Source organism: Lissotriton vulgaris, chromosome 8 (assembly GCF_964263255.1).
Source record: "Lissotriton vulgaris chromosome 8, aLisVul1.2, whole genome shotgun sequence".
NCBI classification, from domain to species: Eukaryota; Metazoa; Chordata; class Amphibia; order Caudata; family Salamandridae; genus Lissotriton; species Lissotriton vulgaris.
Genome location: NC_141696.1, coordinates 641,691,298 through 641,714,673, shown reverse-complemented (window position 1 = coordinate 641,714,673; position 23,376 = coordinate 641,691,298). Strand labels below are relative to the sequence as shown.

The 23,376-nt window shown below is 47.0% G+C and overlaps 1 protein-coding gene across 1 annotated transcript in view; it reads right to left on the bottom strand.

Annotated features, from left to right (window-relative positions):
• IL1RAPL1 (interleukin 1 receptor accessory protein like 1) overlaps positions 1-23,376 on the bottom strand; it is a 2,420,186-nt gene that overhangs the window by 442,541 nt on the left and 1,954,269 nt on the right. Inside the window, exon 10 of the mRNA XM_086934516.1 lies at positions 5,139-5,282. Within this exon, the coding sequence (XP_086790642.1) occupies positions 5,139-5,282 (144 nt within the window). The remainder of the gene's footprint in view (positions 1-5,138; positions 5,283-23,376) is intronic.

Below are 23,376 nucleotides of genomic sequence, written 5' to 3'. Positions count from 1 at the left end.
GGGAGGGGGGGACGGGCACACAGACAGCCAGGAGGGGGGGCGGGCTCACGGACAGCGGGAGGGGGGGCGGGAATGGGAGTAAAATATGACTCATGGCAACACTGTCAAACACACACATGAAGCTACACGCCCACTTGTCGCACATGCAACCATACACACACATTGCTGCGTGTTAACTCTCACACATACACATACAGAAAACACCAGCAGTCTCATGCCCACCTGTCATTAAACTATCAATCACACACACTTGGTCACTCGTCCACTCATTAGACAACTGTCCCTCACACACAGTCACATATTCACTCTCAGACATACTGTTAGAAACACAAATGCACACAATCAGCACCCCGGAGGCAGCGACCTCGCTGCTACCCACCTCCAGCACCCAGACTCCTCACCGGGAGGTGGGGGGAGGGGCCAGGGGGGTATACAAGTTAGTACACATATGGAAGGTCAGTCCACACTCCCATCCGCCCTGTTTAACAACAAGCCAACAAGAAATTCGGGCCAATCTGCAGTCGCCAGAGCCGGCTGTGTGCCAGTGCCAGGGCACAGCGGATGCCAAGCCCGCCGAGGAGGACGTGCAGCCGGGAGAGACTGAAGGGGGAGGGAGGGCGGCCGATCCAGACTGGGGGAGGAGAGCCACCGACCCCGGGACAGGGAGGGGAGGAAGGCTGCTGATATTGGGACACAGAGCGAGACCGGGGAGGACATGTTGCTGCCGATAGGGGGGGGGGCGGCGACTCTTCAGAGAGGGCACAAATGTTGGCTAGTCCCTATTTAAACAAGCACCTACGGGCACACGGACAGCGAAAGGGGGGGCAGGAACGTTCAGCGGGAGGGGGGCGGGAACGCTGAACTATTACATGTTTTTTGTTGACTTAAAGTGCCACCGCGCTGTTTACCTCCTCTTTAGTGCGTAGCGGCGCAGCTAATGAACGAGTCAACAGAACTGTTACCCCTTCAGCCTCTCGCGCCTTTACATTGAAGTACATTCATGCCGTGTATCCCACCCGCTCGTTCAATAGGGTTTTTTCCTCCCTCCCGCCCCTTGACAAAACGTGCCTTCTTTGCTTGTCACTTGAGGCCTGACCTTACTCCACTCTGCCTAGTAGCAGGAAAAACTAGTTAAATCCTCATTACACTAATAACAAGGAAAGGCACGGACAGCGGGAGGGAGGGCAGGAAAGGCACGGACAGCGGGAGGGGGCGGGAAAGGCACGGACAGCGGGAGGGGGGGCGGGAAAGGCACGGACAGCGGGAGGGGGGCAGGAACGGCAAACGGCAAGAAAGGCACTCACCTGGACTTCCTCCGGCGGCGGTCGGCCGCGGAATGAGCAAATGAAACGTTGACGACTAAAAAAATAAACCCCGCCCACTGCCGCACTGACGTCCTAAAAGGGGCCGGATGAGAAAAATTCTCAGGAACGCCCACGAGTTGCCTCGCTTAATGACGGACGCTTCTGTTTTCCAATGGCTAGCCTCCATTTATAGAGCTAACCAATGGGAAACAGAGGCGGGACAAACAGCCATACTGCAAAACAAAAGATTTCGCCTGCGCGAAACGCTGCTTGCGCAGCTTTCGACAGGCGAAACCTAAAAACATTAAAGCTCAGAGGTCACAACAACAACAAAAAACGTGCGTGCACGAGCAGAATAAGCAAGCCACGACGCCAAGGACGCTGTGGTTGAATTTCAAAATACTAGGTCCCACATTTTAAACTGGATGAACTGCAGTCACTTGAAGCTTAACCCTGGCAAGACCGAATTGGTCTTGCCGGGGCAGAGTGCGCTTAGTTGGAACCTTAGCTTTTGGCCTTCCAGTATGGGAGCCCCTCCATCCAAGTCCTCCTCAGTCAAGAGTCTGGGGATATACATCAGCGAGGACCTTTCTCTCAAAAAACAAGTAGGAGCAGTTGTCTCAGCTAGTTTTTTCCAGCTGAAGAAAATCAAGAAAATCGCCAGCTTCTTTTCCCCAGCTGCCCTCACTCAGATTGCCATCTCCCTGGTTTTGTCCAGACTAGATTTTTCCAACAGTCTCTATTTTGGTATTTAAGCTGGAGAGCTAAAACGCCTTCAGCTGGTCCAAAACCAGGCTGCTAGACTCCTCCTGAACCTCTCTAAGAGGCAGTCTGTTAGATCTGGCCTGAAACAGCTACACTGGCTGCCCGTGGAGCAGCGTGTGGCTTTTAAAACAGGGTGTATCTTATTCAGATCTCTGCACGACTCCGGCCCCCTGTTCATTAGAGACATGTTTAAGAAATACACTCCTTCCCGCAACCTCCGGTCTATCCACAAATCCCTTCTGACTGTCCCACCTTATAAGAGGAAACGTCTGGGAGGCAGCTGTTTTGACCATCTTGCAGCTGGTTTCTGGAACTCCCTTCCCCTTCATCTGAAACTGAATGATAACATCCTCAGCTTCAGACACTCCCTGAAAACCTGGCTTTTCACTCAGGCGTATTGCTGAGCTGCTCCTCCTCTTCTGTGACCTTTGGGTGCGTTCCTTTCTATAGCGCCATGAAGCCTCCGGGCGTACGAGCGCTCACAAATACCTACTAACATTAACATTAACATTAACAAAACGAAAGAGTTCCAAGACAAACACTTAATTCCACTAGCAGCATGTTTACAGTAGTTAGGCTGTGCTGCATAGGCGTTCTCAAACAAGTAAAGTAGGAACTAAAAATCACAGTAGCCTGTGAAAACATAGAGATTGAAGCAGACAAGCAAACAAACCAATAAAAAGCCACTAGGTGGAGTAGGTGGAGTTTCACTACATATACTAATTACTCGATGTCTCTGAGAGACAGTGCATGCGCTGCCTGGACGAGACCTAAAAAAGGGATAAGGTTCATGGGTGCAAAATTTGAGATGGAACAAGACCACAACAGTACGTACCAGTTGACTGACTACAAGACGTTTTCAGACTATAAAGACATCAAACTGTGTTTACAATATTTTTTTGAATAAACAGTTGCCAAGGAATTATAAAGATTCGACCACCGGCTAACTTATCATAAACTCGGTAAGTGTGATATTGTGATCATGTCACATAAATATATTTCATAAAATTTTTACTAAATTTATAAATATGAAAATCTGCTATAAAACATAGACAATGCAGTAGTGTTTTAAATGTGAGGATTTCTAAAGACCTCTACTTCTTTTTATGTTTAGGACAACCTCAATTGTTTACCTAAATACAGACTATTAAAATAACTGACCTCAATGATGAAAATGATTTTTGTAAGAGATTGTCAAAAAATGACCCTAAAAATGGCTCAGTCATAGCTTCAGATTTTCTGTACTCAAGCTCGCTGCAACTGATTGGCAACTTTTGTTGAAGTTTTTACGGTACTGGATTGTTCTAACATGACCATGGTTCCAAAACATTTTCATCAAACAAACTGAATTGTCCTGTTCAGCTGCGAGAAACGATTAAATTGAGCTGTACCAGCATGGTCCTAGGAATACATATGAACTACCCCGCACCTCGCCAAAACTGTGAAATGGAAAACAAAATGTCAATAATAATACATATAACACAACGGTCATAAAGCCACTGCTGAAAAAACCAACGCTAGACCCCCTCCTCCCTGCAAGCTACAGACCCATCGCCTGTCTACAATTCCCAGCAAAGATTTTCGAAAAGTCCATGAACATTCAGCTTTCGAAATTCATTAACGACAACAATTTGCTTGATGACACCCAGTTTGGTTTTAGACAGGGACACGGGACAGAAAAAGCACTCCTGAAAGCTGCAGACGAAATCAGAACAACCATGGACAAGGGAGGGACGGCCGTATTGATACTCCTAGATCTCTCCGCTGCATTTGACACGGTCGATCATGTCACTCTGATCGACCGTGTCTCAGCTCTGGGAATAGGAGGTACAGCTAAAGATCTGATTGCCTCATTCCTCGCCAATCGTCCCCAGACTGTCAAAATGGGCAATTTCACCTCCCAGACCTTCTCACTCCCCTGCGGTGTTCCTCAGGGCTCCTCGCTAAGTCCGACGCTTTTTAATATCTATGTATTGGACTTAGCGAGGGTGATAAAATCCTATGGAATTGCCCTTACCACGTACGCCGATGACACGCAACTAGTATTATCGGTGTACAACAACGGAGCAAGCGTCGCAGCCAATTTTCAGGAGGGAATGAAGGCGATAAGCTCCTGGATGTCATCAAACTGCCTCAAACTTAACTCCGACAAAACGGAGGTGATGACGTTCGGGAGCTTACGGCCAGCATGGTCCCCACAATGGTGGCCACTGGAGTTGGGATCCCCCCCCAACCAGTGGTAAAGGTCCGCAACCTAGGAGTCACCTTTGATAATAAGCTGACTTTCCACCATCACGCCAATGCCGTCGTATCATCTGCCTTTTACACCCTCAAAAAAATCAAGAAACTCCTTCCTTATCTACCACAGTCAGCCGGCAAAACACTTATCAGCACCTTAGTCTTTTCAAGAACGGACTACTGCAACTCACTTCTTCTGAATGCTCAGGAAGGGGTTCTCAACAAACTCCAGACCGTGCAAAACGCGGCGGCCAGAACCTTACTTTCTATTCCTAAATTCACATCCATCTCCCATCACATCAAAAAGCTCCATTGGCTCCCAATCAGGAGTCGAATAAAATTTAAGGTTCTGTGTATAGCCTATAAGACCCTAAATAACTCAGGGCCAAAGTTCCTAAAAGAAGCTCTTCGACCATTGGAGCAACGCAGGACTCTTCGATCCTCCGCAGCCTTCTTGCTGAACGTCCCTCGGACAAAAAAGGCCACCTGGGGAGACAGGTGCTTCACTACAGCCACAGCTAAATTGTGGAACACCCTCCCACTCCATATCAAATCCGCTCCTACGCTCCTTAAATTTCGAAAAAGCCTCAAAACATGGCTCTTCTCTTCCTCCTAACTCCCCCGTCATACTTTAGGGAGCTCTGTGATCACCAGCGCCGAGACACCCGTATGGGTATTTGTGCGCTTTAAAAATAGCAAAAATAAAATAAATAAATAAAATAAATTTGTTTTAAGCTGCGATTTGTGGCATAAAATGCACTATGGTTTCCATTATGTTCCCTCAAAATATAAGATAACATTTAAAAGACAGAACATAGAACACTTCCTTACCTCCTTCTATTTCTTCTGCCCCAAAATGAATTCGATAGAAAAGCATTATCTCGATCTTGTAGCAGTTGTATATAGTGATCAGACAGAGAAGCAGGAGCAGAATAGCACCAAGTCCACCAGCAAGTTCAACTGTATACATTAGCTCTGTAACACATGATAAGGTATAGAACAGTTTCTTAATTTGTTGAGAAAGAGTATCAATGAATGATAACTCATTCACAGGAATATAGAGAGCAGGACTTTAAGTCAGCACCTTTATTGATGTGTTTAAAAAACAATCGGCATTTTTTTTAAAGAATTGTGTCACTCATTACAATACAGTACCTAATAACATTCTTGGTGATTACAACTTGCTAAGCAAAATCATTCACAATTAAACTTCAATAGGCAATACATCAGTGTAAATTACGAAAATGACATATCAAAAATGATTAGTACAGCTAAAGAACCAAAGAACCGGGGAGGAGCTCAAAGGTGAAATACAGCAATATCATTGCGGGTGGTTCCAATTAATAGAAGAATACAAAGGCATTCATGTATTACCACTTTTGTTGAGGAGTCTCCTTGCACCAGCTAACTGGACCTCAGTGAATGGATGAGTGAGAATTAATATGTCTTTGTGCAATTTAACCGATGCTCAAGTAAAGCGCATCAAATACCTTCAGATAAGGGCTATATAAAACGGCAAAAAGAAAAAGGTTCTCCCCCACCACCTTTCATGACCTCTCCCATCATTCTACACTTGGCCTCACTAGTACATGGAATGACCATCTTCCAGCATCACAGAGAGGGTAAAAACGCAACCATGTCTCCATTTCCTGCTTACCTGAGATACTGAGAGCATGACCAATTCCCAATTCATCAAGGCAGCAGGCTCATGGAACTTTGTATGCACTGGCTTTTGAAAAGTTCTCCATACATTGTAGTTTCCCTGAATAGCACTGTCTGTATTTTACATCTACAGCTGTTTGTGATTCCTTACTATAGACTCTCTTTGCCTCCCACGAAAGCTCTGACCTCACGAAAGCTCTTAGCTCTCCGCCATCCTAACCTTGGTGTCATGTCGTCTCGCCTGACCCTGCCTTGGGACAGGGCAGGCGAACAGGAAAAGGGAACAGGAAATGGGGGAACCGGAAATTGATTAGGCTGTAAGCCAGTATGAGACTGGCAGGGAATAAAGATACACGTACCTGCAGTCACCTCCGACTTGTGTGTGTTATTGCCAGGGGCGATCACAACACTGGCGACGAGGGTGGGATTTGCATAAGCCCACAAGCAACGCCATCGCCCAGCCATCCATTGTGGCCAACCAACAAGTCCTGCAGTCCAGTTTGCCGACGGCGCGGAAAGAGCGCGAAAATCAAATCGGCATCGGAGCTGCCTTACATACGCCCGCCAGAAGCCTGCTGACCTGCCGAGGACATCGCGCCATCTGTCAGGAACAGGAGCGCGTGTGCAAGAGCGCTTGTCCCTTCGCGCCTACAGACGCGAGCAGCCTGAAGGATTAAGCGGTCCCCTCGTGGCGCGAGAGACCCGCCCGCCTTCAAGGACGTGAGAGCACGTCAGGAACACGGCAAGAAGCGAGGGTGAGTCGTGCCCCCAGCGGCCCAAAGAGCACATTCGGCAACGTTAGCAAAAAACATAAATATACAAGTGGGGAGAGACACGACGTCCCGTGCGGCGGCCATCTTAGAGTCAGGCACCAGCCACCAGATAACCCACAACTTTACAACGGCGGCCATTTTGAGGTCAGGCGCCGTCCACTGCAAAGACTCAAAATACCATAAAAAAAGAGCGGGAAAGCACATAAAAGACAAAGCCATGACTCCTGCATCAAGAAACAAAATAAATAGAGAACGAGGGTCTTATATAGCATACAGTCAGCTACACTACGTTGCACCGTAACAAATATCACAGAAAGCTCCTTTTTCAGCGAAATAAACATTGCATGCAGCCACACTAAGTCACAACTTCCAGATGTCAAACACAGCTCCTGACAGCTCATCTGGAGGGAACGGCGTAGCAGGCCCAGCTCCACAGGCTAACACAGGAGGACCAGCCCCGCAAGTCAACGCAGCAATGATGCCTCACGCTCCCATGGGGGCCCCCTTCATGCGGCAACCACAGCCACTAACACTAATGCCAGGCAACAGCATGGGCCCAACATGGAAGAGTTGGAGCGAGGACTTTGAGGACTACAAGGTAGGATCCTTGGTGCAAGACCCCAAACAAAAACTAGTGGCACTAAGAAACTTGATAGGCCCGGAAATTGCGCAAATCATCAAAGAATTAGCAAATGCAGCAACTGCCACCTACGAGGAGGTAAAAGGTGCCCTCGACGGGCGATTCCTTCACAAGCGCAACGTAGACTATGAACGATACACGTTCAACTTAGCCACCCAAGAAAAAGAAGAGTGCATGAGTGACTTCATCATGCGCATCAAGCGAATGGCACGATATTGCAAATTTGACAATTTCAAAACAGAGGACGCCCTGCGACTCCGAATTATCGATGGATGCCAATCTGAATCTCTCCGCCGGAGACTCCTAAAGAAACAATACACTCTAGAAGAGATCGAGGAACTAACAAGAATTAACGACCAAGCAGAGAATTATGCCAAGCGGATGGAAACTCACAAACCGGACCGGAAAGACCACGCCCTCCGAGTTCAGACACACAGATCTACCAGAAATACCAGACCCACGTCAAAATCTCATAAGTCCTACAATACTCGAAAAACATCCTCTAAACGAAGCTCGCGGCACACCAAACCTGCCAAATCAGTACCCACCTGTTACAGATGTGGACAGGACTACCCACACTTAGGACAATGCCCAGCAATCGGCCAGCGGTGTCATCGCTGTGGGAGAGATAACCACTTCGAAATAGCAGGCCAAGCCAAACAGTCAACTCACAGGTTGTCAAACAAAAGTTACGACACGCGACACCACGCACGAGCCATAAAAGGGAGAGAAGGACGCTCATCCAGCTCTTCAAACTCCAGCATTCAATCAGCACACTCTTATCGATCACGAGGTCGATCCACAAGCACCAATCGATCTAGGCATCAGACGACAGAGTCCTACCCGTCACATAGAACCACGTCCAGCGACTCATCATCACACACGCCAGTATCGCAGGACAGCGACGAATACATCTGCATGGTATCAGACCCGGACCGTCTGAAACGATACCCAAAGCTGGACATCATGATAGGAGACCACCCAGCGAAATTTGTCCTGGACTCAGGAGCTCTAGAATATTACAACATGAAGCAACGACCCAAATTGGAGCCAGCAGCAGTCCGCATATTCACTTGGATGTCACGCAAACCTCTACCTTGCCTGGGCCGTTTCCACACCACTCTCACTTTCAAGGACCGGAAAATCTCGGCCTATATTCATGTGGTAGAAGGACCAGATGTAGCAGACTGTTTACTTAGTTTACCCACAGCAGAAAGACTGAAACTTGTGGAACTCCTCTATATGACCGAAGATGCTCCTGACATCGTGGCGAAATTCCCGAACCTCTTCAAGGGCCTTGGGAAACTAAACCATTTCAAGGTAAAGCTGCACATTGATGAGAGCGTGACACCCATCGCTCAACACCACAGGAAGGTGCCGTTCCACCTACAACAAGCCGTCGACGACGAGCTCCAAGACCTTCTACAAACGGACATCATTGAGCGCACGTCAGGACCCACCCCATGGGTATCACCAGTCGTGGTGGTCCCCAAAAAGGGACAGGACAACAAAGTCAGACTGTGTGTCGACATGCGTGCACCTAATACTGCCATCGAGCGGGAACGCCACCCGGGGCCTCATATCAGTGATATGATTACGAAACTCAATGGCGCCACCGTGTTCTCCAAGCTCGACCTCAACAAACGTTACCATCAGCTGGAGCTTCATGACAAATCGAGATACATCACAACGTTTACCACACATCAAGGCCTGTTCCGTTATAAACGCCTGAACTTCGGCATTTCCTCGGCCGCCGAAATCTTCCAGGAAGCCATTCGGTGGGTCATACAAGGCATCCCCAACACCTTTAATTATAGTGATGACCTGCTAGTCTTTGACAAAGATCAAACGGAGCATGACACCGCCTTGGACAGGGTATGCCACGCGTTACTGACTGCAAACCTAACACTCAATGCCAGTAAATGCGAATTTCACAAGGACACCCTGAAGATCTATGGGCATATCTTTTCCAAAGAGGGGATGAAGCCTGACCCAGAAAAGGTAGCTGCGCTCGCTGACACCACGACACCTCGAGACGTGAGTGATCTCCGCTCATTCCTTGGAATGGCAAGCTACTGCGCACGCTACATCCGCGATTATGCCACGATCAGCTACCCCCTACGAGAACTTACACGCCAGGGTCAACCATTTGAATGGACTGATGCATGCAAACAGGCATTCACCGTGATCAAACAAGCCAGTGGGTCTGCCATAAACCTTGCCTACTTCGACACAAAGAAGAAAACTGAAATCACAGTCTATGCCAGCCCGGTGGGTCTGGGCGCCATCCTGGCCCAGTACCGTGAGAACTCTGACCAGCGCCACATCATTGCGTATGCAAGCCACAGCCTAACGGACACTGAAAAAGCGTACTCCCAACCGGAGAAAGAAAGCCTAGCTGTGGTGTGGGCGTGCGAACATTTCCACCTGTTTGTCTATGGCAAACACTTCACGATTATCACAGACCATCAGGCCCTCATCACGATTTTTGGAAACCCTAACGCCAAAATGCCGCCACGCATTGAACGGTGGGGTCTACGCCTGCAAGACTACATATTCACCATCATTCATAAGCCAGGGAAAGCCGAGAATCCAGCTGATTTTATGTCACGACACCCTCTAGTCAGCGCTCGAGCTGCCCAATCCGTTGCTGACGACTACATTCACTTTGTTGTTGACACAGCATGTCCACCCACGGTTCCCCTGAAAGCCATTCAAGAGGCATCAGCGCTCGACCCGCTTGTGCAGGCAGTCATGACTCGCGTCCGCACGAACTCCTGGAGGGATGTGAAGCGTTCACCCCAAGACTCTGACCAGCTCCTTCGCGACCTCGCAGCCTTCCAGCGCGTGCATGATGAACTCTCCATCAGCGACAATGGGCTCCTTTTGAGAGGAGGGAGGATCGTGATTCCACACAAGTTACGACAAGGGGTCATCAACTTGGCACACGATGGCCACAGAGGCATAAACGCAACAAAGAAGGCTCTGAGAGAACGTGTCTGGTTCCCCACGCTGGATCAAATGGTGGAAGCAACTATGAAAGACTGCATAACATGTCAGGTGGTCAGTCGAGAGGAACCACCTGCACCGCTCCAAATGTCAGAGCTACCGGAAGGAGTATGCCAACAAGTTGCAGTCGACTTCTTCGGACCACTGCAGTCAGGACAATACATCATAGTCGTCATGGACGAGTACTCTCGATTCCCATTTGCACACCTGATAACGTCCACCAGAGCAACAACAGTCATCCCAGTACTGGACGAAATCTTCGCAGCATGGGGAATCCCTTTACGGGTGAAATCTGACAATGGGCCCCCATTCAATGGCCATTAATTTACAGACTTTGCGACCCACCTCAACTTCAAACATCAAAAAATCACTCCACTATGGCCGCAGGCCAATGGCATGGTGGAACAATTCATGGGGACACTTAAAAAAGCAATTCAGCAAGCCGAGCTAACACACCGAGATATCCAGCAAACACTGAATGAGGTATTAAGAGCATATCGGACTACGCCACACAGCACCACCAATCAGTGCCCAGTCACTGTGATGCTGGGAAGAGCGCCTCGCACTCGACTACCCATGGTGAACACTGCACCTCAACAACGAAACATCACCGTTGACCACAATACTCTAGTCGAGATGGACCATGAAAAGAAACTCAAAATGAAAACATATGCCGACCGGCGCAGACGCGCCAAGGAATCTAATATTCAGAAAGGGGACTGGGTGATAGTCCGAGGTGACCGGCGAGCCAAGGCAGACAGTCGGTATCTCGATATCCCCCTACAAGTCAGCAAAAGGAAAGGGACCATGATCACGGCAAAGGCTGACCACAAGCAGATAACAAGGAATATATCGCACTTCAAAAGATGCAACTTGCGCAACAGACACGAGACTTCCTCGAGCCAATTCTCAAGCGATTCAGTAAGCCAAAGTGACAGTAGCGACCAAAATTACCACAGTCCTACACGAATCACCAGTGCTACCAAACACCCCGTCCAGGCATCAGAGCGAGAGAAACGTCCACAACGCCTGATAAGGAAACCTCGACGCCTCGTTGAAGAAATGTAGAGGAAGGTGAGACTTTGTAGAAAAGGGGGAGATGTCATGTCATCTCGCCTGACCCTGCCTTGGGACAGGGCAGGCGAACAGGAAAAGGGAACAGGAAATGGGGGAACCGGAAATTGATTAGGCTGTAAGCCAGTATGAGACTGGCAGGGAATAAAGATACATGTACCTACAGTCACCTCCGACTTGTGTGTGTTATTGCCAGGGGCCATCGCGACACTTGGTCTCTAACTCATAACTAGAAAGCAACGCACTGCAGTGACTCTGTGAGGTGAGAGACGCACAGTCACTCTAGTCCCTGACTTCCAGACAAACTACTGGAAAAGCAGCGTGTCCCTTGCTCACTAGGTGAGCAGGCTCAAGGACCTTTATTTGTGAATGATGACTTATTTGATACATCTATTAAAAATTTTGTTTTTTCTTTTTTTGTAACCAAACATTTATTGTTGCGTTATCACATCATACATAAACATATCATTTCCTATATTTAGACCAAAAAAGGCAGAATCAAATGTGACAGAATGGATTTTATCCATTACATATATTCACCAAGGGTAATATTTGCGACCTGGTTTATGTCACTTTTGCACCACACAAAGTGGTGGAAAGTGACCCAAACCTTAAATTAGATTCCTGAAGCCACGCAAAGCCACTTTGAGTGGCTCAAAAAAAGTGGAGATAAAGCAAATTGCTGAGTTGCGTTACTCGACCCTAGGTAGGCGTTCTATGGGTGTATGGTGGGTTTTCCCACGCAACTCCCATGGTTTTTTGCCACATTCCCAGATTTACAGGACCATGTAGACCTGGGAATGCACCAAAAAGATACGCCTCTCCAGGTGAGGCGCAACGAGGAGAAATAGCTTTATTTTTCCTCGTTTTTTCCTCTTTCTATGTGTGCTGCAGTCTACAGCACACATGAGGAAAAAGCCTCTCTCCTTGTTTTTATGCAAACAGGTGCCCCTTCCTGCACAAAAACAATCCTGCCTACAACACAGGCACCTTTCAACCATGGTGCAAGAGTGCCTGCATTGGCGGTAGGCTGCCAAAACAGTGCAAGTCCAAGGGAAACTGACAGGAACACCCCATATTGGATAAATATGGCGCATTCATGCACTTTCCCTGTGATGCAGGGTAGCGTAGCAATATGACCTGCCCTGCGCCACAAAAGTCATAAATATGCCCCAAAGTTCTAACCTCCAACACAGATGCCTTTTCCAGTATTTAAAAGGGAAAATTGGCCCCCAAATGAGAACCTTCCAAACTCATAGAGGACGATGTTGTGGTGCCTTAATGGTATGATCCAAGTTTCCTAAGTTCCTGTTGGAAGCAAACAACACAAAGGGAAGATTGAAATTAAGGGGGTGTGTTACCAAGCCAAAATGGGGAGGTTGCTTCTGTACTGTAGAAAATTGTGGCAGGGACTCCTAGGAAGAGGGGGATGGGTGTGTAGAACTCACGTGGGCTGAGAATCATAAGCCTTGTTAAATCCAGATGCCACTGAAACTTGGCACCATGAAGTGAGAGAGAAAGGAGAAGGGAATGCGTAGGTCATTAGTTTTGCAAAAGCAATTGTGTTTTACTGTTTATATCATAATGGTACATTACATGGCGTCTATCTCCACATTAGATAATAGGACACCTGTAGTAAATAACCTTCATAACTGCACACGCAGGGCATCATGCAAGAGAATACATTATAACAGACAGCGAGCGAAGGCTTCAGAATAGTAACCGAGCCACATGTGCAAATTTGATAGCTATTTACAACTGGTGACCTATTACCTAATCTGGCGATAGACCCCATTTCCGTGCTCGATGATTTGAGAGTCTGATTCGTGAAGAAGGTAATTAGGCATGGCTTATGTCCTGATGATTCCACTGGGTCAAAATGTCAACAGGTTTTCAGGTTTTTCCTTCAAATAGTTTGAACTAAGATTCAAAAAATAGTATTGGACAGTGTATTAGTGCTTGTTCTGAAATACCTGATTATGGGCCCGATGTAGGTAATCTCGATTTAACTATTCTTAAATACCAAATCATACCGATTCAGTATTTAACCCCTTCGACGCTCATGACGAGCTCAGCTCGTCATGAGTTACGCCTGTCGTATGCTCATGACGAGTAGAGCTCGTCATGAACTGCGGGCTTTTTGAAAACTCAGCGCACAGCGGGAAAACGCGTAGCGCGTATGGGGTTAAGAGTAGGTAAATGGGATGTAGGTAATTTATATTTTTAAATTACCGAAACGGTAAGATTCAGTAATTACCGAATCGGTATTTACGGATTTGGTAATTGCCATTCATTCCTATGGGCCTGGAGGCCCATAGGAATAAATGTCAATTACCGAATCGGAAAATACCGATTGGGTAATTGGGGGAAACATTAAAGGGTGGCAGGGTGTCACTTTGACACCCTGTTGCACCCCTCAATCGTGTATGGGTGCACATGTTACAGACATACATGCTCTAAGGGCATGTATGTCTGCAACATGGCAGTGTTTGAAAAGCAAAAAAAAATCTTTTTCAAGGCTTTTCATTATTTACCACCAACTTCTAGTTGGTGGTAAATAACGAATTCTGAAAGCCCTGTAGCACTGATTACAGTGCTACCTACATTGCAAAATACAGATTCGGTAATTTTACTGATTCTGTAATTTTACCGAATGGGTAAAATTACCGATTCGGTAAAATTACCGAATCTGTAATTTAGGTGGCCCTACATCTCATTTTCCAAATACCGGTCGGTAACGGCCGAAATTACCGAATTTCAGCCGTTACCGACTGGTATTTGCCTACCTACATCTGGCCCTATATGTCTTATATGTACTGTACCATGATGATGTTAACAACACAACATCCTTCCATTTACATAGAGTCACTATTGGGTGCATCTGTTGAGTACAATTACACTGAAAGATTATTCGGTGAGCAACACAATAGAACAACTGTGCTTTACTTGTTTTCCACTTAAGTGAAGACAGAAGCCTTGCCATCCACAACTACTTTCGGTTTCACATGATACAGAATCGAGGACTAGGCCAAATGATTCACTGCTCGCTTCTATGGCTCTTACATTTTTAGGTCGAGCATTCAAGACCTTTTGTATATACTTTAGTATATACTTATATGTGTATGTACTTTGTGGGCTCTGAAGATTCCTGTGCATAGAAATTGTCTTCCATGAGTACCCGTAGAGAATATTTCTTCAAATCTTGTAGTTTCAGTGATATGGCCACCGAAGGCCCTGATTTTATATTAAAAACAGAACTTTGGACTATACCATTGCCAGCTGAAAGGCAATATTTGTCTCCATGTGTTCCCATACCTGGTGTGTTATGCAGTTTGGTGCTTACTTGCCCTCACTATTAAAGAATAGTAGATGTTTCAGCACCCAGGCTAATGCGCTGCATTCCTAAATACATATAAGGCCCCAAAGACGAGACCGATTGCATTGCAAATGCTTGTTGTGGCCACTGGCATTCATAGTAGGGTGAGACCTGGGAGCAAGAGGACTCTGGAACCTCGGCAAAATAGTTCACCCTCATAGCAGTTGCTTTCAGATGATGCTACATTTAGAAAAGCACTAATAATTATCATGCCACTGTTCTTGTCGCAGTCCTAGCGCTTCTTGTTATGTTTCAGGACTCCGTCGTCATCCTGGAAAACTAACACTCAGAATAAGGGATAAGCTCTTGTGGGAAGATTTACTCATGCTTGGGTACCAAATTGGGTTATTCACGAGTTAGACATCTTCCCATCACTCTTAGAGATTTTTTTTGAGGTTTTTCAGATGCCAGTAAATGTTACAGTGCAAATTTGAAATGTGGCTGTCTTTGATAGTTTTCTTTATGTGTTCTGCATAGTTTTCTCAACAGCACTAATTTGTTTTGCTACCTTTGTGACCGCAGCTCACCTTTCTCAAGTTTGATCTTATATGCCACCATCCACTGCTCCATAACCTCCATGTTTGTCCTGAACTTCACAGATATAAGCCATTAATATCTTCTTCCATTGGGTCAGGCAGGATTAACCCTCCTGATTTGTCAACATTTTCAACAGTGTAGCACATGATTCTTTGAAAATGGGTGAAGTGGCTCATCCAGCGATTCTTTGTGAATTTTCCCAATAGTTTTTTTTTTTTTAATTTATTTTTTTGAGTTTTATATAGCGCAAACCAGATCCGAGAAATCGGGTATTAAAGTGCTTTACATGAGCACCAGTTTTGCTACAGATGGAGACATTCATTTTTGTTAGGCACGGGGAGATTAAGTGATTCGCCCAGAGTCACAGGATGTTGAGAGTCGTTGCTGAGACTCAAACTCAGTTCCCCAGCTCCAAAGTCGACTGCTCTAGCCGTAAGGCTACAAAATAGTGCCACAACTATGGGTGGGGTAGGGAATGTTAAGATTTATGTGCATCAGTTATCTAACCAGCTGCAAACAGAAAAGGCAGAGCACAGGTTGAATAGTCGGGTGACATCTGGCACTAAATCAGTTCCAGGATCGGGACAAACCTTAAAATCCAGGCCTGGAATATCAGGGGACTGGGAACATATGTCAAGAGATATAGAGTGCTTACCTTCCTAAAACAAGTAACAGACTACAGGAGGTAGCCCATGAACCCTAAAGAGACCAGGGCAATATTCTGTAACAAACAACAATGTCTCAAGGGTATTATTCACAGGTCAATTATATGTAGCACAATTAATTGCAATGGATAAAATCAAAAATGGGAGAAAACCAGAGAGTCGTTTTCAAGTAAATATATAATATATTTCATTTGACAAGCATGTTGGACATATTTAACTTCATATGTACAAGCACATGGGTCAGTAGCACTGCGTTACGTTAAATGATATGTAACCAACAAAATACTGTGCACAAGTGCTTGTGAAGTGTAGTGACAGCGCGAGTGACATGTGCCATGGTATGTGCAGCGAGGGTAGTGGGTGCATAAAGAGACAAGTGAGATCAAAACGGTTTTACATATTTAGAATACCGTACATAATACATATTGGTACAATAATACAAGTTACAGATGCATAGAGTATCTGTGAAATAGGGGCACCAGAAGTTCCGCTGTGGAAGTCTACTGCATTTTGGCCTTCCGAAGAGTTAGGCCACCATCAGGACCAGGTTACGCTTTATTAAGGTTGCAGTACTGGGGATGAAAGGATATGTATATAAGTGGACCAAGTAGGACAGACAGAACAAAGTGACAGTGTAAGAGGGGAGGAGATTGGAGCCCGAGTATGGTCAAGGGGTATGGAGAGAATGATGCAGAACAATACCGCGTGACTAGGCCCCTGAAGAGATTGGAGCCCAAGTAGGGTCAAGGGGTACGGAGAGAACAATGCAGAACAATACCGCGTGATTAGGCTCCCGAAGAGAAAGGGGACGTGGATAAGCGCATTGATATTGTTCAGAGATAAACTCACTCTAGAAAGGAATGAGGGGACATAGAATTGGAGAGTCCTCAAGAAACCTGTGCGCAAAAAGAGTAATTAGAAGGCAATAGGGGCAGGGAAGACCTGTAAAGCGGTGGGAAGTAACTGCACTTACTGGAGATTAGAGACAGTGGAATGAGATTCCTTCCGAAGATCTGTAGGGCAGGATGTCGGTAGAGAAAAAACATGTTGGGCATATTATCAAGAACAGGCGATAAAATTATTGCCGCTTTATCGGCAGGAAACTGCCGCTAAAGCGGCGATAATGGGCTTGATAATATGCTCTTGTGAATTCCTATAGCAGCCCAGGTTAACACCAGAACCTGGGCTGCTATGGGAATTCACAGAGACATATTATCAAGCCCATTATCGTCGCTTTAGCGGCAGTTTCCTAATGATAAAGCGGCGATAATTTTATCACCTGTTCGAAATAATATGCCCCATGGTGCTTACAAGCAAAGACCTATGTGCTGTGATTGAGGCAAGGCCTGGATGTAGGATGCTGATCGGTGCGCCTGATGCTTATGGGAGGCAGGGCAGTTGTGTCATTATGAACCACTGTGCGGACTGAATGCGCATGATGCTGATGGTAGTAAGGGCAGTGGTGTCAATATGAGCTGAAGGTGGTGAACTATGTGGATGGGCTGGTGAGAAAGAGCGGGACGGGACGCGGTTGGGAAACGGCCAACAGCGCGTAAATGAGTAATGTATGGACAAAGCCGGGTGGGCGGGATGTGCTGGGACAGAAAGGTGAATCTGGGTGAGCGGTAATAGCGGGGTGAGTGGCAAGGGACTGTTGCAGAGGGATCCTGACTAGAGAGAAGGATTGGTTACAAATACTAGTTGTCCACCAGTGCCAATGTGCCTAGGCACAAGAAACGGGTGCAATCGGGGGAGACTAGTGAAGGCGTAAGATGCACTGGTAAGGGACCCAGGTAGGTTACCATGAAGGCTGCGGTGAAGACAAGGTCCCAGTGTCGTGGAGGCGTACCTATACGTACGTGGGCAGTGAAGATGGGGGACGTGTTGGTAAAGGACCCAGTTTGGCTGCCATGATGGGCAGCAAGTGTCAGGCTGAAAGGGAGAGCACGGCGGCAGACACAGAAATACACCATGCCACCGATCACGTAATGGGGCGGGGTTGGAGCGCTAGAGCGCGTATAGCTGAGTGTGAATGAAAAAGATGGAGACAGAGAAGAAAGACTCGATAGGAGGCCAATCCATATGTACAAAGATAACTAACAACTTGCGCTGCAAACATGGCCCACTCAGGGTAATAAAAAGACTTTTCCACAAGAAAAGCAGAGCCCACTGAAGGTTAAAAATGAACTCTGAACTTGACTAATCCTAGGAAGCTTGCTGAGGAGGCGGACCGCTGGGTGAGCACCCTGGTCCACAAGGGTCATGTGGGAGACCTCGTGAAATGTGGACCGGGTCCCCAGCAGAGGAGTGGGGGGACAAGGGTAAACAGAGAGAGTTCCCGAAAGGGCCCCAAAATAATCTGCAAGGGAACAAAGGGAAGGGTTTCCAGCCTCCCTCTAAGAAGAAGGCAGGGGCCCAACAGATGAGCTTGTTCACAGGGGGCCCAAGACCTGTTTTAAGTGTGGTTAAGTGGGCCACTGTTCTTATGATGCTAGATGTCCCCTGTATGGGAAAACCGCACCCATGAGTGCACCACCCCAGCAGATGGTAAGTGTAGCCCTGGGGGAGGAGATGGGTGCCCAATGTGAGTGGGATCCTGCAGAGATGTCCCTTGTCTCTTTAGGAGACTGTGAGGTGGTCCCCAGGACCCAGCTGCCTGATAACACAAAAAAGTACAGGCAGTGGTTGACCATCAATGGCCATAGAGTGGAGGCTCTTAGAGACACCGGAGCCAGTGTGACAGATGTCAGTTGTCAGCTGGTGTCTGAAGAACAGGTGGTCCCCAATGCATTTACCCAGTTGTTGCCGCTGACAGCACAGAGAGCCACTGAAAGGTGGCTCAGGTTCCTTTTGAGTGGGGGGTCTCTGGTACTTTTCAGGTAGCTGCGAGGCCTAGCATTGTCTGTTGACTGTCTGTTGGGTAACGATTTGGAGAGCTCCCCTTGGGCTAAGGTGGAGCAAAGTGCTCATTTGGAGATGTTGGGTCTGTCTGCATGGGCATTTGTGACCACATGGTCCATGGCAGCCAGTAAGCGTGTTCAAGAGGTCCTGGAGCCCAGGTACCTGCCTTAAAGAGAAGAGGTAGGGGGGCACGGGAAACCGGCCCATGAAATTCCCACAGTCCTGGAGGAGACAGACCTTGAGGGGGATGCCCTGGAACCTACAGGTGAGCAGATTGCTGAACTGTGAGAACTGCCTGAGCTGACCCATTGTGGTGGCGAGCCTCAGAAAGGCCTACCAGTGCAAGGGATTCGCCATTCTCTGCACAGAGTCCTTAGACCAATAGGAAGAAGTTGGCACAGAAATGGGAATAGAAAAGACAAAGTTTATTAAACCTCATGAGGTGGAACTACATTCACACAGCACAGTGTATGAAGTAGCACACTGACTGGAAGGAGCTTGGTCCTTTTATACCCACACAGGGGCTGAAATTAAGGTGGTACAAGGCACAGAGTATAGGTTTCAAATACATATAAGGTCATACAGAAAGTGTGCAAGTAACAAGTGGGAAGGGCTGACAGTGAGCTAATTCTGGTGGACACATCCTGACAGTTACAAGTTAGGGACAGCTGTAAGCTTTACTGAGCATGTGCAAAGCAGAGGAGGATAAATATATCTCGTCTCTAGGCAGATTTCAAGAGCAGTTACAGGAAGGTAGGACAGAGCACATGGTGAACACATGGCAAAAAAAATGGCTGCCAGAAATACAAAATGGATTTCATAAAACGATCAAGATAGTCTCTAAATACAGGATGTCTTCTGCTAATGCTTAATCTAATCGCTGCTAAATTACGACAGACGACCCTTTCAGCATTAGCTGAAGACATTTGTCTATCTAGGGTAATCTAGATCTGCATCCTGTACATTGATGTTTATCATCTCAGTAATTTCTTGGTTTAAAATGTTCTGTGTCTTTATATCTGCAATATTTCTTTTGGCAGGTATACAAGCAGTGATGCACATGAGCAACGCATAGGACCACATTGTATACAAATGCAACATGTAAATAGTATCACCAGTAGTATACATAGGATAGTCAGTAGCTTCCAGTCAGGTCTTGACGTTAGTTCTCTTCGGGGCTGTGATGATTGTCCTATAACCTCCCCCACACAACTCTACTAGAGTCTGAAACAAACAAGACAGACTACCAAGATCGTCCCGTGAGGGCGGGAAAGGAAAGGGACAGCTGGGAGGGAGATCTGAAATGACAAGAACAACAGATTAGCAAACCCCTCCCTAAAACTCCACAAGAGAATAACCTACATTCCTTGCTCTTGTCAACACCCTTTATTCAATTTCCCCTACCTGTGCAGGAAAAATATAGATCTTTGTATTTGGGGAGGAATGATGAGGGCCTTGACTGGGAAAGGCTGCCAACTGAAACAATAAGCATATAGGAACACTATGAACACTTGAATGCACAAGCAACAATAATACGCTCTCACATCGCTCCACCTACCACTTATTTATAGTGTTCTTATTTAGGCTAGCACTATTCCCATGCTCAAGAACTTGATAACATCTTCCCTGTATGGTTAAAATACAAAGTGAAGAATCATGAAGAAATTATATGACAAATCATAAACTGGACAAATGACGAAATAGGTTGAAGTCACCCTTGTCAATTTCCCTGTTTGTACAGGGTTTTTCTTCCATATGATGAAGGTGACCACGTCGTGCAACACTAGTATGTATGCAAAAAGAATCTTTCCACACTCATAGGTCAAATAGTCAGTATTGTTCACAGTATCTATGACCTTAGCGTGTATTGAGATAAGCGCACGTATATCAATGCACTAAATCAAATGGCTCTATTCCAAATCCTATCCCCGCAATGAGAACGCGGAAAAGCGTCTCGTCCAACGGGCATAGGAACTATAGCTTTGTTTCTTCACAAAGCTTAACCCACAATCGCTTGGCAGCGCATACCTCCATACTGCACTTCAGCTCCGCTGATACAGTTTCGTCACCCGACCCAACGCGGGGTGAAAACAGACAGAAAAACAAATGACCAAAGTTTTCTCCTTTTCGGAGCTTACCGCTACCTCCTCTCGCTGTTTGGACAAGGCAAAAATTATTGGCACCGTACGTACGTGCCGGCTGTGTTTATTTCCGGGCAGAAACGTAACCAACGTCTTGATGCGTGACTTCTTTTCCCGGCTTTCTGGGAAACATAGTTTGTTAAATGCAGTTGCCATATCTCACGCATTAGGCGGACGGCGTCCATACTCGGCAGTATTCTGACAGTACATCCCCCCTCACAAGGGACGCCGTCCAGCAGCAGGTTTACCAGGAAACCGCCGATGGAACTGTGCAACCAGACGAGGAGCATGAATTAATCGCTCAGGTTCCCATAAATCCTCCTCCCGACCAAAACCCTTCCAGGAAATCAGATACTGAAGACGTCCCTTCACCCATCTAGAATCAAGAACCCCCCGAACCTCATATTCACGGTCCTGCTGAATCCAGAGGGGTGAAGGAGCCCGTCGAACAGGACAAAAAGAGGGTTTTAACAAGGACACATGGAAGACAGGGTGGATCCGTAGATGGACCGGCAGTCGTAATCTAACAGACACTGGAGTCACATGCTTCTCAACCCTAAAAGGCCCAATGAACCGAGGATTGAACATACTGTGCTTCCGGAACCTGATGTGTCGTGTAGATAACCACACCAAATCTCCTTTTTTGTACTCGGGGCATGGTCTGCGATGTTTATCCACCTGCAGCTTGTACTTTGCTTTAGCCCGGACAAGATTCCGGCGCGTCTCCGAAAGTACTCGGCGTATGCGCCGCAATCTGGCCCCGACGTCAGGCAGCCTCACATTGTCATTCGGTAGCAACAAGGGACGGACTCTAGGGTGGTGACCATACATACAGAAAAAAGGGGAATGAAGTGTGGATGAATGCTGTGTGCTGTTGTATGCCACCTCGGCCACTCACAACCAATCCACCCAGGCGTCTGTGTTCGTCTGGACATAGCATCGCAAATACTGCTTCAAGGTCTGATTAAGTCTTTCTGTCTGGCCATCAGTCTGGGGGTGAAAGCTGGTAGACAAGGAAGGGGATATTTGCAAGGCGGAACACCATGTCTTCCAAAATTGAGCAGTGAATTGAGCCCCCCTGTCGGACACTATCACCCTGGGTAGGCCATGTATCCTGACGACATTCTCCAGAAGGAGATGTGCCAAACGACCAGCCGTGGGGACCTGATTACATGCCACAAAATGCCCCATCTTAGTAAGGTAATCTACCACCGCCAGTATAGCTGTTTTTCCCTGACCTTTAGGGAGTCCGACAATAAAGTCTAGTGAAAACCTCTCCCATGGTGTTTCGGGGGTCGGCAAAGGATGTAACAGTCCCTCTGGTAGTTGATGGTCGGATTTCATTTGGGCACAGATCACGCACTTCTTTCCCCACTGCTTTAAATCACACCTGATTGAACTGTCTCAAAGCTTTTTCAAGGGTTTTCACCGCTCCCATATGACCGGCACAAGGTGCTTCATGACACCATAAGAATACGTTTTTTGCAGGGACCTTGTTGGAACCAGCACTTGGGATCCCCTCATAGGCACTCCGTGTTTCAATCTCCATTCCGGATGATGTCGAAGCCATGTTCTCCACACACAAGTCTGTATCCCTTTACGAATAGCCTGCCGAAAATCCCCCGTCTGTGTTACACCCACAACGTTGGCTGGTTCAATGATGGGCCGGCTAGGTGTTACATTCTCTTGCCTCGTTAAGGCGTCCGCCTTTTTGTTCTCACTGCCTGGTCGAAATGTAACGATGAATTGATATTCTTCGAAGAACAACATCCAGCGCAGTTGTCTTGGTGTAAGGTGACGGTCCGCACGTAAGAACTGAAGGTTCCTGTGGTCTGTATAGACCGTCACCCTGTGAGCAGCAGCCAGTGTCTCCATTCCACGAATGCATCGCGGATGGCTAACAATTCCTTTTCCGCAATTGTGTAATTCTTCTCAGCGGAACTGAGTTTTCTCGACATATAGGCGATTGGATGTAATACTCCGGTGTTTTCCTCCCTTTGTGATAATACGGCTCCAACTGCGACTTCTGATGGATCCGCCTCCACTATAAACGGAAGATCAGGATTCGCATGGGTCAAAACAGGCGCCGAAGAGAAAGCTTCCTTCAACCCATCAAATTTTCTTTGTGCAGTTGACTCCCAAATAAACGGAACATCTTTTCTTGTCAGGCGGGTCAAAGGTGTTACCAGAGCCGAAAATCCACCAATGAATCGCCGGTAGAAATTAGCGAATCCCAGTAAACACTGGATGTCTTTCACTGTGTTCGGACGAGGCCACTCCTGTATAGCCTA